The following is an 18,026-nucleotide window of genomic DNA, read 5'->3' as shown; positions in this document are numbered from 1 at the left end:
GTGGTTTCAAAATTTTCGGAGTGGCTATATGGGCACAAGTAATGCTGAACATTCTGGATGCCCTGTGGAGGTTACAATTCCAGAAATCATTGATAAAATCCATGATATGGTGACGGATGACAGAAGAGTTAAGGTGCGTGAGATTGCTAGTGCTGTAGACATCTCAAATGAATGGGTACATATTATTTTGCATAAATATTTTGACATGAGAAAGCTATCCGCAAGATGTGTTCAGCAACTGCTTGCGCTTGACCAAAAACTGAATTGTGTGAAGCATTGCAAGGATGATTTGCAGCCGTTCAGGAAGAATCCGCAGGACTAAGTGTCGTTTTGTCACTGTGGATGAAACATGGATACATTACTATACTCCTGAGCTCAAACAACAATCTAAACAATGGGTTACCAAGGGAGAATCTGCACCAAAAAAGACGAAGACCATTCCTTCGGCTGGAAAGGTAATGGCGACTGTCTTTTGGGATTCGACTATCTGGAAAGGGTAAAATTATTACAGGTGCATATTATTCATCGTTATTGGACCGTTTGAAAACCGAGCTGCAAGAAAAACGCTGGCGATTGGACCACAAAAAAGTCATTTTTATCACGACAATGCACCTTCACACACCTCAGCAGTTGTGGTCACAAAATTAATGGAAATAGGATTCCAACTCATTTCACATCCCCCCATTCTCCAGACTTGGCTCCCTCTGACTACTATTTGTTCCCCAATTTGAAGAAATAGCTGGCAGGACAATGATTTTATTGAAACAAGGAGGTTATTGCAGGAACTAATAGCTGTTTTGCTGACTTTGATAATTCCTATTATTCGGAAGGGATCAACAAATTAGAATCACATTGGATGAAGTGCATAAGTCTAAAAGGAGACTATTTTGAAAAACAAAGGTTTACCCCAAACACATAAGTAGCTTTTATTTCTGCACGGACTTTTCAAATGCCCCTCGTATACATGGTTACTCGCACAATGTTTTGTTGAAACGAATGAATAAACCAGAACTAAGGAGACAATGTGTGTTTTATTTATTATTGGGAATGGTAAATTCTGTAGACCATGACCAGAGAAAAAAAAATGGAAATTAAGATATCAACCTGTCTGGAGCCCCTTAAAATTATGGAAATGATAATTTTCTTATGCTCCTTCAGATATCGAAAAACAGTTGTTTACTGTGTGTTAGAGGATATACAGTCATTGACAACATATTCATTTCCAAGAAAGTCATACGTGGAAAACATGATCCATAATTAATCAACAAACTGAGGTTAGTGATATAAATATTCAGTGTGTAATCACAGGTTTTTCATTGTTCCACAGGTCTGTGATCAACTACTTTAAGAGAGGCTACAGGTATTATCTAATAGTTGTTTCATAATGTCCACGGGACCCTCATCCCCTCCTCCTGACTCTTAGTTTTCCATTCCACAAACGCTCCTGCTTACACATGTCACATGCATGTATGTCAATGTGTGCGCGGAAGTGAATGTGGAGAACATGTGATCTGAGTAACTGTTTATAACTCTAGAATTTTCCCATCTTCCATTTTTGTGCAGTTGCTATCTACAAATGATAAATTTGATCCATTGGTGGATTTCACACAGGACCAAAACTTATCCTTTGACAAACTGGCAATGCAGGTTTCACTTTCAAAAGCACTAAAGACATCTTGCACAGCTGATCTTATGTCTGCATGAACCTTTTTTTGGTTATGTTGCATTGCTGGCGACCCCAACAGGAAGAGGCACACAATCAGAGCTCCACAGTTTGTTGTTTTGAAGGGGGTAAACTCAGTCCAGTGTTTTGAGAATGAAAACATGGTCCAAGTAGATTGTATTCTTTTTATTATCCTTGGGTCATGTTCAAGCACCCATAACACATTCAGAAATGGTGACATTGAAACTTCCTGGCAGATTAAAACTGTGTGCCCGACCGAGACTCGAACTCGGGACCTTTGCCTTTCGCGGGCAAGTGCTCTACCAACTGAGCTACCGAAGCACGACTCACGTCCGGTACTCACAGCTTTACTTCTGCCAGTACCTCGTCTCCTACCTTCCAAACTTTACAGAAGCTCTCCTGCGAAGCATGCAGAACTAGCACTCCTGAAAGAAAGGATATTGCGGAGACATGGCTTAGCCACAGCCTGGGGGATGTTTCCAGAATGAGATTTTCACTCTGCTTCTGTAAAGTTTGGAAGGTAGGAGACGAGGTACTGGCAGAAGTAAAGCTGTGAGTACCGGACGTGAGTCGTGCTTCGGTAGCTCAGTTGGTAGAGCACTTGCCCGCGAAAGGCAAAGGTCCCGAGTTCGAGTCTCGGTCGGGCACACAGTTTTAATCTGCCAGGAAGTTTCATATCAGCGCACACTCCGCTGCAGAGTGAAAATCTCATTATGGTGACATTGGTTTATACGTCAATTGTTGACAAGATCTTGCACATACATACACTTCATAACCCAAGTTATTTACATATCTTATGCTTCCAGCTTCTTTTCACACTCCAATACATTGTTGATACATGTGAACAGGTGTGCTTCTTATTTTGGTGCGTATGTGGCACTAAGGCAATACAACAATGTATGTGATAACGTCCTTTAGCTGACAATAACAAACTTCCTATGTCATAGTATAGGCACAACTGTTATGGTATGACTGAAGATGTTTACAATCTTATCTGTGGATGGTCAATAACATTAGGTACTGGTGAAATATTCACTGACATAAGCTTGTTATTCTCTCACATGCTATCTTGTTGGAAGTAAAGGATTGAAACTCTTACATCAGATATTATGTCATGTGTAATATTAGAAATTGTGGTACAGTCCAACCACAGAGGCCTTTTAATGAGGTGTACCAGTAAGTTTAGGAAATAAAATAATACTGATGTACTAAAATAAATATCTCTCGCTCCCTCAACACACACACACACACACACACACACACACACACACACACACACACACACACACACACACACACACACACACACACACACAGAGTAGGTGAATCTTTTTTCACCATGCAGTGTTATAATGAAACTGGAGAACCATAGTTGGATTACACCATGTCATTAGTCATTTCAACAATATATTACAGTACAGATATTTGAACCTGCAAGTGTTATGTGAAGAAGGGCCCTACTTTGGATTGCCTGTATGGACCACCTAAATCACATTACAACTTTATGCGAAATGGAAGTAGTAGCTACAGTTTTGAGGAAAATATGATCCTCCTGTTAATAATTTACCAATGGAGATTTTAGTTTTTAGTGTGACTAATATGCCCCATGTCTATGCCCGGCATATTTTTAGAGGTATTAATATGACAATGAATGTTACATTTGTACATGTAACATGACATCATGTAAGAGCTATGAATCAGCTGGTACTATAAGACTTTCAAATATAAGCTGTAAATGAGGCTATCTTCCACAAAACAGTAGCTAATACTTCCTTTCTGCATTGACTTTTATAGTAATTTAGATTCCTCATATAGACAATCTAAAGTAGGTCCTCCTCCCTCAGACAACACTTGTAGATTCCAACATCGGTACTACAATATATTGTTGAAATAACTGTACTGACTATGGTATATAAAATTTGTAACTGGTTCTAATGTACCATTTGTTACTTAGTATTGCTTGCACCTTGTCCCGCACCTTTCACAGGGTTGGAATGGTGACTATCTGATTTGGCCGGAGGCTCTTCCTGCCGCCACCCCCGTAACCCCCCCCCCCCCAGGACAGAATCAGTGTACCCCAGCTGTCTGCATCTAGTGTAAATCATGAAAGAGTGCAAACACGTTTCAAATGTCTGCGAGTCTTAACTGAAGCGGGTCGTGGGGACCAGTCTGGTTTACACCTAGTGGGATGTGGAAAACCTCCTAAAAACCACATCCAGGCTCGCTGGCACACCAGCCCTCATCGTTAATCCGTTGGGCAGATTCGACTTGGGGCTGTTGCGCCTACCTGAGCCCAGGAAGCAGCGCATTAGCACTCTCTGCTAACCTGGCGGGTCATACCATTTGTTACTACATCAGTATTATTTCATTTTCTACACTGACTGGCACACCTCATTAAGAAGCCCAACATAATTTTCTGTAGATGGACTTTGTACTGTAGTTTCTAATATTACATGCAGCATGTCGTATGATGCAAGAGTTTCGATCCTCTACTTTTAATAAGATAGCACAAGTGAGAATAACAAATATATGTCAGTGAATATTGCACCAATAGCTTACCTAATATCATTGATCACCCACAAATCAGACTCAACATCTTTGGTCATGCCACAACAGTTGTGCCTATACTATGACGTGGCAGCTTCCCAGTTTTGTCAACTAAGGGACCTAATCATCTACACTATTGTATTGTCTGTGCCACAAACACACAGAAATGATGCCTACCTGTCCACATGTACCAGTGATATATCAGAATGTGAAATGAAGCCGGAAGTTTATAGCAAGTAAGTATCTTGGATTAGGAAGTATATGTATTTGCAAGAGCTTGTAGAGAATTGACAGATAAACCAACGACACCATTTTTGAATGTATTATAGGTGCTTTAAAATCACCCACGGTTGAACTTAGTCAGTTTCACAGATGATAAGAACACAGACTACTTGGACCACGTTTCCATTCTCTGATCACATTGAGGCTGTGGGGACTGTGTGTAGCTTATCTGATTTCTGTAACTTTTGAAGTCTGCTGTAAATGTATTTTAATATCTGATCACTATTTAAAGATGTGATGTTGCTTAGTACATGATAGGAATTTTGTGAAAAAGGTCATTCCAAAGACTTCTAAGAATCAGCATGTACTTATTACAGAACAACTGCAGTTTTATGCAACAAGCAGTATAATCATTGATATGTCAGAATCAGTACTGCAAAATAAAAAGCAAATTTCCATGATTTTTCTGTTACTTTTTTTAGACAGTCCCTTCTCTGGTTGGGACAAACAGTTGTGAGAGGTACAAATCTCTGTTTGAGAAAATGGAGGAGTATTTTGTAAAATCTGCATGAAAAATACACAATATAAAATATACAGGTGTTTGTGAGTTAGTTAAATGCTGTCTATTTCAAACCATACTCAATTCCCCCCATTATGGCTAACGTGGGAATAAGTACTGAAAGGAGTAATGATACAGTAGACCTTACAAGGAATCACAAAAAGCTAAAAAGTTGAATATTTCAATATTTACAGGCACTGGATTACTCAAGTGCATGACATCATCCCAAATCTAACATTTGCCGTCTATTCAGCAGGAATGATGAATAAATTCAAAAGTATCGGCACTGGTGCAAATAGCCTCTCACCTTTGATTTCTTTTAGATTTCATAAGCAGTGTAACTGGAGTAATAAGAATGGCAACATTGTTGATGGAGCGACAACACTTTACCCTCCACCTCCCATAACAACCAGAGGTAGCAGCACAGTGGATGCAAAAAGAGAGAGAGAGAGAGAGAGAGAGAGAGAGAGAGAGGTGAGGCAATACTGACCCTACGACATATCTCAGAAGATAAGTTAAGGAAAGGCAAACCTACATTTCTACCATTTGTAGACTTAGAGAAAGCTTTTGACAATGCTGACTGAAATACTCTCTTTCAAATTCTGAAGGTGGCAGTGGTAAAATACAGGGAGCGAAAGGCTATTTACAATTTGTACAGAAACCAGATGGCAGTTAAAGAGTCTAGGGGCATGAAAGGGAAGCAGTGGTTGGGAAGGGAGTGAGACAGGGTTGTAGCCTCTCCCTGATGTTATTCAATCTGTATATTGAGCAAGCAGTAAAGGAAACAAAAGAAAAGTTCGGAGTAGGTATTAAAATCCATGGAGAAGAAATAAAAACTTTGAGGTTTGCTGATGACATTGTAATTCTGTCAGAGACAGCAAAGGACCTGGAAGAGCAGCTGAACGGAATGGACAGTGTCTTGAAAGGAGGATATAAGATGAAGATCAACAAAAGCAAAACGAGGATAATGGAATGTAGTCAAATTAAGTCGGGTGATGCTGAGGGAATTAGATTAGGAAATGAGACACTTAAAGTAGTAAAGGAGTTTTGCTATTTGGGGAGTAAAATAACTGATGATGGTCGAAGTAGAGAGGATATAAAATGTAGACTGGCAATGGCAAGGAAAGCGTTTCTGAAGAAGAGAAATTTGTTAACATCGGTACAGATTTAAGTGTCAGGAAGTCTTTTTTCCTAAAAATATTTGTATGGAGTGTAGCCATGTACGGAGGCAAAACATGGACGATAAATAGTTTAGACAAGAAGAGAATAGAAGCCTTCGAAATGTGGTGCTACAGAAGAATGCTGAAGATTAGGTGGGTATATCACATAACTAATGAGGAGGTATTGAATATAATTGGGGAGAAGAGAAATTTGTGGCACAACCTGACTAGAAGAAGGGATTGGTTGGTAGGACACGTTCTGAGGCATCACGGGATCACTAATTTAGTATTGGGGGGAAGCACGGAGGGTAAAAATCGCAGAAGGATGTAGGTTGCAGTAGTTACTCTGAGATGACTACGGTTGCGTAGGATGGAGCAGCATGGAGAGCTGCATCAAACCAGTCTCTGGACTGAAGGCGGCAACAACAACAACAACAACAACAACAACAACAACAACAACATTTTGAAAGAATAGAAGTAAGTATTTGGAAATACAGACCACTCAGTGCTTTAGTAGTTACTTACTAGAACTATGCACTGCATATGTCCAATGGTATATTATTTCAGCTTACATATGTAATGTGTGTGTAGGACAAAAGCTAATACTTACATATCTTTCATCAAGTGCATTAAGTTTCTTTTCAGCATCAATTAGAACAACACGGAGGAAGTCTCTGTCGCAACGAAGTGAGCTACTACGAGCCGAAATGATTTCCTTCAGTGAATGGCAGACTATATCACTAGTCTGTCTCGTAACTTGAAGCTTTGCCCATTCTCGTACAACTTCTCTGTCTGCTGAATCTGATAATGCGTGCTGAAAATGGACAGAACATTTACATTGCAAAAAATTCAAGTATATAATTACAAATTGATTTGCTTTCTTTCCAGCTACCCTGCTAAATATCTGACAGAGTTGCAACATCCCTGGTGTAAGGACAGCTGTCACTGCCCATAAAACAGTCAAACAACAACCTTATCAGTAGTATTAGTCAAACAATATTATTGCACCTGAGAGTGACGGCACTGTAGTCAGCTTATCATGATATTTCATGAGGACATGCTGAACCACTTGACAGTATATGCACAACTGTCTTAAAGCAATTCACAGTGTGATGCACTTTTCTTAATCACGACTCTAGTTGTTTACTGTAACATCACTGCATGTTTCCGGTAATGCCTACAGGAGGTCAAGTGGAACAATTTCGTGGTCAGGTAGCATAATCCTGTAAAACTACGGTAATTTTAAAAGCTAGCCAGTTACGGTGCTGACCTAAAATATATCGATACTAAATATTATCAACTCTTGTTCTCAAAACTTAATCCACATGCACTACAATCAATCCTGTCTGAGGAACATCCACAACTGAGAATTATACCAGAGGTTGAAAATACTGCCACAGTTGCAAGGTTGTTTTATTTAACACATGACCACTTTTGGGCTCTTATACGCCTGTCTTCAGGTGTCGTACTGAAAATAGGAAGTTATAGGAGATAATTTTTACAAGCAGCAAACATAAAAAGTAAAACAAAAAAATCCATAAATTTGAAAACATTTATAAACTGTTGGTTGGGCTAGGTGCTGTGAAACCTAAGTCAATGCCAAAGTGACAAGACAGTACTATGGAACACTGCCTGGGTAAAGAAATATGCACAGAATACCAGAACACTTACACTCGGTGCAGTGACCCCGAGTGCCACAGTGGCGAGTACAAGATGCGGTGTGCTACCAATAAGCGCAGAGCTAGGAGTAGAGCAGACACGAAGGAGGAAGCAAACTGGTAAATCGGAGTGGCAAAAGTACTGCCTTCTATTGACGGGAAGAAGAACGCGAGGCCACTAGCCCAGCCATTCACAATCTGAATTGGTGATTTACATTAAAAAACATTACACAAAAAATGTTAACAGTGCATTATGCATGGTAAAGAAAGATGTTGACCAAGGCAGCACAGAACTGTAGTAAAACTGAGTGGAAACTGTGACATAAAATTTATGTAATGTATTACCTGCGCCCGTTGGTAGCACACCACGTCTTCTACTCGTCCAACACGGCCCTCGGGGTCACAGTACCGAGCATAAGTGTTCTGGTATTATTTACACATTTCTTTACCCAGGCAGTCTTCCGTAGTGCTGCCTGACGTCACTTTGGCATTGACTTACGTTTCACGGCATCTAGCCCAACCGCCAGTTTTTAAATTTATGGATTTTTTGTTTTCTTTGTGTTTTCCAAGTGTAAAAATTATTTCAAATCTCTTACTGTTTTCAGTATGACAACTGAAGATGGGCATATTAATAGCTCAAAACTGGTCTTGTGTTAAATAAAAGACTCTTACAACTGTAGCAGTATTTTCAACCACTGGCCACATGCATTAGTCATGACTGACAGTAATAATTGTTCAGTGACATGTTTTTATTATTTTGTATATGATTTCTCCTGTGAATTTGTGCCGACTCAGAAGAGCAGTACACATTAATTATTAATAATACAGGGTGAGCCAAGAGTCTTAACACTTGAAAATTCAATACTTCACAAAATAACATAGGTAGTGATGTAAAAATTTACACATGCTTGAAATGACATAGGGTTTTATTGAAACCAAAAAGTGTGCAAAATAACCAACAGATAGCACTTTGTATGATACAAAAGCAATAATTAGGTTGTTAGGCAAGGTTTCAGAGGCAGAGGCTGCTCCTCTAGGCAGACGAACTGAAGGGGAAGGAAGAGAGGTGAAGGAAAAGGACTGGAGAGGTCTAGGAAAAGGCATAGATTTGGGGAAAATCGCCCAGAACTGCACGCCAGGGAAGACTTGACGGACGGGATGGAAAGAAAAGATGCCGTGTTCCATCTGTGTTCTGCCATCGGTTGATGAGTAAATCTTATCTATTCAATTACATTACATTGTCAAAAATTGATTGTTTTCATTGTTATAAAAGCAATAATTAGCATAACAATTGATTTTCAGTAAAGATGATGATCTTTATAACAAGCACTCAAGATTAATCACATACAGTTTATGTTCCTCACCTTTATCTACAATAATGATATAGGCTGAGGCAGAAACATCAACTTACACGATGTACAGGCAGGATTAATCCCATTTCACTCACTGCCAAGGCACTATTCCAATATTGGAGAGCCTCTGCAATACTGATGCGAGTTTAGAAGTGGAATAGCAATGGGCTGAGGTGTGAACTGCAATTTGTATATGGGAGGGAGATTACAAGAGTATTCACTGCAGCTCTGGTAGCAGCGGCAACTGTGGCACAACAGTCAACACATCTGCGGAGTGAGCAGGAAACCCGGGATCGAATCCCAGTACTGGTAAAAATTTTAGTTCATGGCTTTAGCCTGCAACATTACTGTAAACGCTCAACATGTCAGCTGTCTCATCAACAATACCTGTGGTCGATGGACTGTGTCGTGAACAGCACTGTACAGCATATCAGTAGGCACGGTGAGAAATTGCCGTCTGATTGTACCACAGCAAATTATGAGGGTGGTTTGAGAAGTTCTCAGAATGAAACAGAAAAAAAGTACTTACATCACTGAAACATTTGTTATTTTTCAGTGTGGTCTCCTTATAGGTTAATGCACTGGATCCAATGATGTTCCAGTACCTTGATCCCATCTCAAAAATGAGTTTCCTACAGGCCTGCAAAATAGTTGCCAATTCCGGCTATCAATTCTTCATTTGAAGTGAATCTTCATCCACCGAGAAAAAGTTTCAGTTTTGGTAAGATATGGAAGTCTGACGGAGCTACATCAGGTGAATAAGGCAAGTGTGGCAACAATTCGTGCCTCAGTTCGTGTAATTTTGCCATGGCGATGGTACATCTGTGCGGATGCGCACTGTCTTGATGGAAGATCACTTTCTTCCTTCCTAACTTTCTTCCTTGGCCTTTTTTCGCGTATCTATTGTTGCAGTTTGTCCAGGATGTTAGCATAGTATTCTCCAGTAATTTTTTGCCCAGTGAGGAGATAATCTATGAGTACAAACAGGATCCCCTTTGCATCCCAGAACACTAATGCCATGACCTTTCCCACCGAAGGAATTGTCTTTGCTTTCTTTGGTGGCGGAGAATCAGCATGTTTCCACTGCTTTGACTGTTGCTTTTGTCTCTGGGGTATAGTAGTACACCCAAGTTTCAGCTGCGGTAACAAACCGGTGAAAAAAATCCTGTTCGTTTCTCCTAAAACAGGCCAAACAATGTTCTGATATGTCCATTCTCGTGCGTTTTTGATCCAGCATTAAGAGTCGCGGCACCCATCTCGCAGATAATTTTTTCATTTCTAATTCTTCAGTTAAAATATGATATGCCCTTTCAGATGACATCTGGCAAGCGTGAGCAATTTCACGCGCTTTCAATCTGCAATCCTCTGTGACCAATTTGTGTGCTTTTTGTACTGGTTGTTACCTATCTCGTTTCTTGATAACTGAATGATGTGGAATCTTACGCGGTATATTGTGGTAGGACCACATTCGCACCACGTGTTTGTAATTGATAATAATACGAGTAGTTCCAGCACAATTTCAGCAAGGCTTATTTATTAGTAGCTGCTGAAAGATTACACACTGCAGTTCTCGTTTGTCTAGGGGTTTTGTCTGCAAAACATTACTCTAACAAGCATGGCCTGGGTTCTCTTCTTGTTTGAAATAAACACTACCGGATTCGAATTACTTTCGGCTAAAATAATATTTATTCGTACTCTTTGTTTAGTAACTACAATATTTTCACTTCGAACATTGATACCCTAAAAATGCATTATACTGTACTGGTCACTTAAACACGTCCATCTCCCTCCAATACCGACAAAGAAGTGGCGGGCAAGCCAACATGTGCCCAGAAGTTGCAGACATTCCTGCATTCCAGATTCTTTGGTCTTCTGACCTTAATACACTCCAAAGACACATATAAATAAATATATATATAAATATACAACATTTATCATCTCAAACAAATCCATTATTTATCATAAAAGAAAATATTCATAAATAAATAAATTAAACACATTGTATGGCAACATAATGAAGTTACCTTAACTCTCTACTGTGGGCATCGTACTTTTCGCATGAGATAAAGTTTATCTCTGACAGTTAATTACATTACATTTTGCAATTATTTTTGGAGTAGTGACATCTCTGCCGACCACTGCGCGGATCATCTAAGCTCTCCTGACCAAATTTAAATTCATTTGTCCACTTGGCAACTGTTGAATATGAAGGAGCAGAGCCCTCCACTGTATTCTGGAAATCGGCATCAATGCCTTTGCTTTCATACCTTTCTGTACAAAGTACTTAATAACTGCTTGAACCTCAATTTTTCCTCTTCGCAAATTACTTTGCAGGAACAACAGAGCCACATAACCACCACAGTTATTTCCAAGAGCACTGATGTGGCACGTGTTTAGAGGCAGCAGTCCAACGAATATCATGTTAACAACTTGTTGCAATAGTGCTGACCTCTCGTGGTGATTCCGAGAACTTTTCAATCCTCCCTCGTATTATGAGTTGTCATCTTGCATTGAAAGCGTAGCTTGGCATGGAGCTGTGAGGAGAGCAGATTTTGTTTCTCACACACACTGGCTACTGGGCCATTTCGAGCCGTGTCCTTGACTAAAGCTGCATGCAATACATTCCTCATTCCTCATACCCTCTACGAATCTGAAGTAGTACTATTAAATATTAATCTATTCCATACTTTGTATACCAAATTCTATTGATAACAACGGTAGTGTTAAATTTTCAAATCGATAACCTCCATACTTCCGGAGATACAAATTTTTATTTAAAACAAACAATAATGGTGCTGGCATTGTGAAACTTAATTACGGACTGTAAAGTATTCATCTTTTGTATCAACTGAAACTACAGCCAAGAGGACATGTTCACATTATCTAATTTTCTGGAATTTTCTTTAGTTTCATTACCACAGATTTCTTACATAATTAAAAATACTTAAAAATATTATTATTTCATCGTGTTTTGGTTGTGTGCGTGTTTTGAGAAGGGGGAGGGGAGGGGGGGGGGGAGAGAGAGAGAGAGAGAGAGAGAGAGAGAGAGAGAGAGAGAGAGAGAGAGAGAGAGAGAGAGAGAGAGAGAGAGAGAAAGAAAATGGATGACATACATACGCTGAGAATGTGGTATTTCATTAGAACTATGCAAATAAATGCATGAGAAAGTTTGTGCAATAGGGGAATTTGCAACTTATGTCTGAGTGAGCTTGATTTTGTCAAAGGCAGCCAGAAGAAGCGTTGAGTATAAAGTTTGTTAATAATTTGTTTTGTGAAAAGGGATCATATTTTGTTTTCATTCAATTTTATTTAGTTGCCACCATACAACTGCGTTCTGAATGCGATTGAGTCAAACTGAAACGACAATTCAGAGAACAACATGTTATGAGGATATCTCTGCTGGGGGAGGGGAGCGGGGAGGAGTGAGGCAGGGGGGCGGCACATTTGGGGTTGATTTGGGGGAAGACACCAAACAGTGAGGTCATCGGTCTCATTGGATTAGGGAAGGATGGGGAACGAAGTTGGCCATGCCCTTTCAAAGGAACCACCCCAGTATTTGCCTGAAGTGATTTAGGGAAATCATAGAAAACCTGAAACAGGATGGCCGGACACAGGACTGAACTGTTGTCCTCCCAAATGCGAGTCCACAGTGCAAACCACTGCGCTACCTCAGATATCTCTGCCGGAAACATGTCACGTCTCACCAGTGCGATCACCGAGGACTGGGAACCTTCCTATCGAAAGATGTCAGGACTAGAGAAATATTACTGGAGGCGAGTTGGTGTGATGCAAATTGCCATTGACAACACTGTCGTTAACACGTGTCCAGCCAGCACCGCCAAATCTGTCGACTAGAATGGACACAACCATGGACAACTGCAGTGGAAGTGACTAGTTTTTTAAGGTTTTAGTTCTACCTAGACATTCTTCGTCGTTTTTGGAAGTATTACTTATATTGTAGTAATAACTGTTTTCAGTTACTCAAACATTAAGCTGATGCTTATTCCATTTCTTATAAGCTGCAGCTGTAAGCTGGCTGTCCTACGAGAAGGAGGTGGGGCTTGTCGCAACAGCCGATGTGCTACGAGCTGAATGCGAGCCTCTACTCCCAGCATTCTCCACTCGGGAGCCAAGTGAAAGTGTGCAGTCAGTAATTGCCATTTGTTTTATTTGCTGGGAATATGATCAGGTCTGGTATTATAATCTCCACAAAAAATTGCCACGATCTAGTTCACTTACATGCAATGAAGTCAAGTCATGAAACAGATGCAGGAGTATCACGTTCATACTGATAGAAACTGGTTGAAGTATGCTCCTTTCCTATGAGATTCACAATACCTTTCCTATTCCAAAGAACTGCATCTGTAGTACGATGAATGGAATAATGTGTTGTATACACTGAAGTATTTATTTCGAGACTCTAAATAGTCATAACATTGTTCCGGTGCCAAAAAATCACTCTCTCAGACTTTTGTAACATCTCAGACTCTTTCCCCTCTGTGAAACTATGTGTGTCTTCCTTAGCACAACTTATACTGCAGTGAAGTACTGAGTACATCACATTTCTTCTGTTTATAAACAATTTGTTTCTTGTCTGGGAGAAAGTGATAAATTTTTGGAAATAAAAAAGGAATTTCTTACGATTTAAGATAAATTTAAGGGTTGGGAAGTCTTTCCTGTACATATTCATCTGGTGTGTAGCATTGTGCAGACGTGTAATGTGGTTTGGACGAGAAGGAAGATTATGTGGGCAGATCAAGTAAGCGAGTAACTATGAACAAAATTGGAGAAACAAGAAATTTGTGGCACAACTTTACTAAAATACCGGATCAGTTGTGTCGTGTCCCACTAACGTGTCCTGAGAGGGAGTGGAAGGACTGCGCTGGTGCGCGTCAGAGAACTTACTTGGCATGAGGTCTCGGTGGTGTGGGCCGCCAACTCCTCACTGCTCCGTTGTAGAGAAGGCTGCAAGGTGAGATAGAGTACGGAACTCGGATAGGATCTTAGGGAAGCTTTCATGTATGAACACTCGATGTATAGAATGATTATACTGGAAGTACCCCTGGCACTTGTGATTTAAATAAGATTCTATATACAGTCTCCAATGATTGTCTGTCTGGCTATGCAGTTGCCATCCCTAACTTCCCAAACCTAAGTCCTAATACAGCAGAGGCGAGCGCACCAGACTAAGTGTCAGCTGTGTCGATTCAGCCTAAGTCCCTACTTGTTGCTGTGCTCAATACTTTCCTGCAACTCTTGCAGCATCCCGACGCAGACTAACGTGGACCAGCGTCCTAAGTACCTCACCCCGTCACTGTCCTTCGATCTAGTGGCTATCCGCTTTTATAGGGGGTAGTGCACCCGGCACCATTTGTTCTAGAAGGTTCTAGCACCCCCGAACTATGAGCCCTGAGTAGGCTAGTCACGCGGCAGCATGTGATGCCTACGTGATGAACTAGCCATTCTCCACTGTTTGCTGTGTCCAAGGGTTGCCACTAACTGTGCTTGAGCCTCGTGATACTGCATATTCCGCTCTTGTTAGTCTAGTACACATTACACATGAGATAGTCTGGTCACGTCCGCCTCACTTGATCTGTAGCAATAATTTTCCAGCCTACAGCCTACATGATTTTAATTCTATCTTCTACTATTCGCGACAGTTGGTAGAGCACATCCTGAGGCACGGAGGGATTGTCAATTTGGTAATGGAGGGAAGTGCGAGGGGTAAAAACTGTAGGAGAGAACAAGGGAGGACTACAATAAGCCGGTTCAAATGGATGGAGGCTGCATCAATTATTTAGAAATGAAGATGCTTGCATGGGATAGGCAGCTGTGGAGAGCTGCAGTAAACTTATCTTTGGATTAAAGACCACAACCATAACAGCACAAACATTTAAGTAATTTTTTCAGATTTTCAGTGACAGGGTGATAACATGCTCTCTGTTAATATGACAACTGTCCACATTTCTTTGGGAACTATTCACAAAAAGTAATGAATCTAGGAAGTCTCATAGTAACTTACCATAGTATTCTGCACCAGACTATCAATGGCCAGTTCAATATTAGATTCATTCTCTTTCAACTGCTTTTTCAGGGCTACATTGTGAACTTCTGCCTCAATCAGTTCAGTATACAATCCTACATCCGGTGTCGGTTCAGGTGGTGCCGAGATGTGAGACTTTGCAAGATCTGCAATCACCACCTCCTGTTCTGCTATAAATTTTTCGACCACGCAAGGAGTTTCTGATGGTGAAGACTGCTGCTCCTAGTAACAGAGAGTGAAGTATTATTGTAAGTTCACAGAATTATTAGTACGACAACAGAGACAATTATCCATATTTTTCTTCTTATGTTACCAGTTGCACGTATCACTTATATCAGGTTGTTCCAGGTCGTCGGCTCCGTTGTGAGCCGCGGAGCGCTCCCTGCTCCAGGGAGCCGTGTTGCTCGCTGTGACCATTCAAATGGGCCGGCACGTGGCAGGGCTGGCTGAGGCAGGCGGCAAGGCAAGCGTTCTGATGTGCCAGCTGCGTCTTACAAGATCGACAACGTCATACTTTAGCTGCTAAGACGTGGTGACATGCTACACCAGGAAATACGATGTTCAGGAAATAAATAAAGACTGCAAGCCAAGCATGTGCGGTGCTTTCGTCAAGCGCTAGCGAAAATGCAACAAAGCTCTGCGCCTTTTTCGTGAGCTGTGTCTCTAAATCCACTGCCATGTCCACAATTCGACGAGACATTGTTTGCTTTGACAAGCAAACCCCTTCAATTGCCTGCACCTCCCTTGGAAACAAACATTCTACAACTGCTACCATTCACGATTTTACGAGTGGTCCCACCGAAAATGGCTTGCCACTTGTCGCAATGATGTGGGCGACCCTGTAGCTTGCTTGAATTGCAGATTCAGTAGTGTTTTCTCCGCTCTCGTTCACCTGAAAATTATAAACGCATTACAGAACACGAATTATGTTGCTTGTTTTGATACCCTCCGTATTACGAAACCGTTTTTAAACTTAGATCTCCTGGTATGTCATTCTTAAGCCTGGCTACCAGTTCTCTACGTGCAACGCCTTCTAACTGATCGTAGTGCGCTGCGTGAAGACGAGTATAATGTCGTCGTATATTGTACCTCTTCGCAGAATTAAATACTTTATGACATACAAGACACTGCAGACGACCATCCCTCACAGTGAATAGAAAGGTATTCCCCAATAGAGGTACAGGGCTCCCGCAGCTAGTCATAGCTGTCATTGAACACGGATTATTGCGTCAGTTGCGGCTGCATGCAGCCAGGGGGCAGTGAGTATGCTTTCCCCCTCCACGCCGGCTCCGAGCTGCGGCAGTGAGCGCTCCGGCTCCATGGAGCTCGGTTGGAGCAGCCTGACTTATGTACAACAATGTACCAACATAAGGCCATTTTAAACGAGCGGTCGCCATAACTTCGGCTATCTGAACACACTTCCTGTCCAACCAAAACTCCCAGCTTGTCACTCATTACTGCTACAGCAGTTGAAATTTCAGGAATATTGATAGTTCTGATGTGAAAGCCATAAATCAATTGTTACCTGTGTTCTGCCTCAGTTAATTTGTAGTTAAATTAGGAATGAGTTGAAAGGGTACAGGAACCATAATACAATTACCTGAGATTCCCTTTTGCTTTGCTTAGGTCAGCTTACCTTAGCTTAGCTTCTTCACAAAACATTGTAATATTAATTGGATATTGCAGCAGGAAACACTTCTTTTACTACATTTCTGTCCATAAACATTAACATTGTTCACATTAAGTAGTCTTTCCAATTTATGAGATAGACAACGTATTTTCTGCTGTCCTTGTGATGTCATCCTTTTCTGTTACGAGCTTCAGCGTTCTCTGGGGCAGTGCTGTCTGAGAAGTGGTGAATCTCCACAGAGTGTTGTATTGTGGTAACCAGTTACTTGCGGAAACAAGATGTCCATCCTCCCGATTTCGTGCACGTATAAACGAATTCTCTACTTCTCACTTATTACCCACTTAACAAAATTCCTATGTGCTGATGACCATCACTCACGGGAAACATAGCAGGTGTATAAGTACTGTATGTCACTGGAATTTGGCTGCAATAATTACACATCTGTTTGAAACTGACTGACAATATTTCATTCAAAGTAATCTCTATTGCTATTTATCGATTTCTCCCACCTCTCCAGCAGGCTATGAATGCCACGCCAAAAAAAAATAGTTCTTTCAAAGAGAACCAGTCAGCGAGACATTTTCATTTTCATATGAATTGAAGCGTTGTTCAGTGAGAGTGTCCCAGTGATGCAAATAGATGTTAATAGGACGAAACCAAGTCTGAAAACTAAGCAGCATGCCCTAGTATTTCTCAACTGAATGCCTGGATCATTTCCCTGACCCATTTTGCTGTGTGATGGGGTGTTATCATGGAGCAATACGACTTGTCTTTTTCCCTATTCTGGTCATTTTTTACTTAATGCTCGAATTAAATAGATCATTTATTGTTGGCGGTGACCAGTGTGAATGGCTTCACCAGATTTTAGCAGCTCATAATAGATGACATTCTTCTGGTCCCACTAAACAGAATATTGTCTTTTTCCAAAGCGATTTGGTCTTACACTGGATGTCTATGGTTTGCCTGAATTCACATATGATTTACAACACTTACGATTCTAAAAATTATCCATTTTTCATCACCTGTCACTATTTGATGGAGGAACGACTTACTTTTTATCTGATGAGTAGTATTTCACAAGTGGTCTTTTGATCTGCTTTCTGTATTTCATTCAGTTCATGCTGAACCAATTTCCTCACTTTCTGCATCTTTCACACAGCTTTCAACCAAA

General features: G+C 40.7%; 1 protein-coding gene across 1 annotated transcript in view; it reads right to left on the bottom strand.

Moving 5' to 3' along the window:
* Positions 1–18,026, bottom strand: part of LOC124718958 — a 78,773-nt gene that overhangs the window by 17,866 nt on the left and 42,881 nt on the right. Inside the window, exons 5-6 of the mRNA XM_047244626.1 lie at positions 15,205–15,447; positions 6,783–6,986 (exon numbers count right to left, since the gene is read on the bottom strand). Coding sequence (XP_047100582.1) covers positions 6,783–6,986; positions 15,205–15,447 — 447 coding nt within the window. The remainder of the gene's footprint in view (positions 1–6,782; positions 6,987–15,204; positions 15,448–18,026) is intronic.

The sequence above is a fragment of the Schistocerca piceifrons genome, chromosome 10 (genome assembly GCF_021461385.2).
Source record: "Schistocerca piceifrons isolate TAMUIC-IGC-003096 chromosome 10, iqSchPice1.1, whole genome shotgun sequence".
Taxonomy (NCBI): domain Eukaryota; kingdom Metazoa; phylum Arthropoda; class Insecta; order Orthoptera; family Acrididae; genus Schistocerca; species Schistocerca piceifrons.
This window is presented reverse-complemented; position numbering and strand designations above follow the sequence as displayed.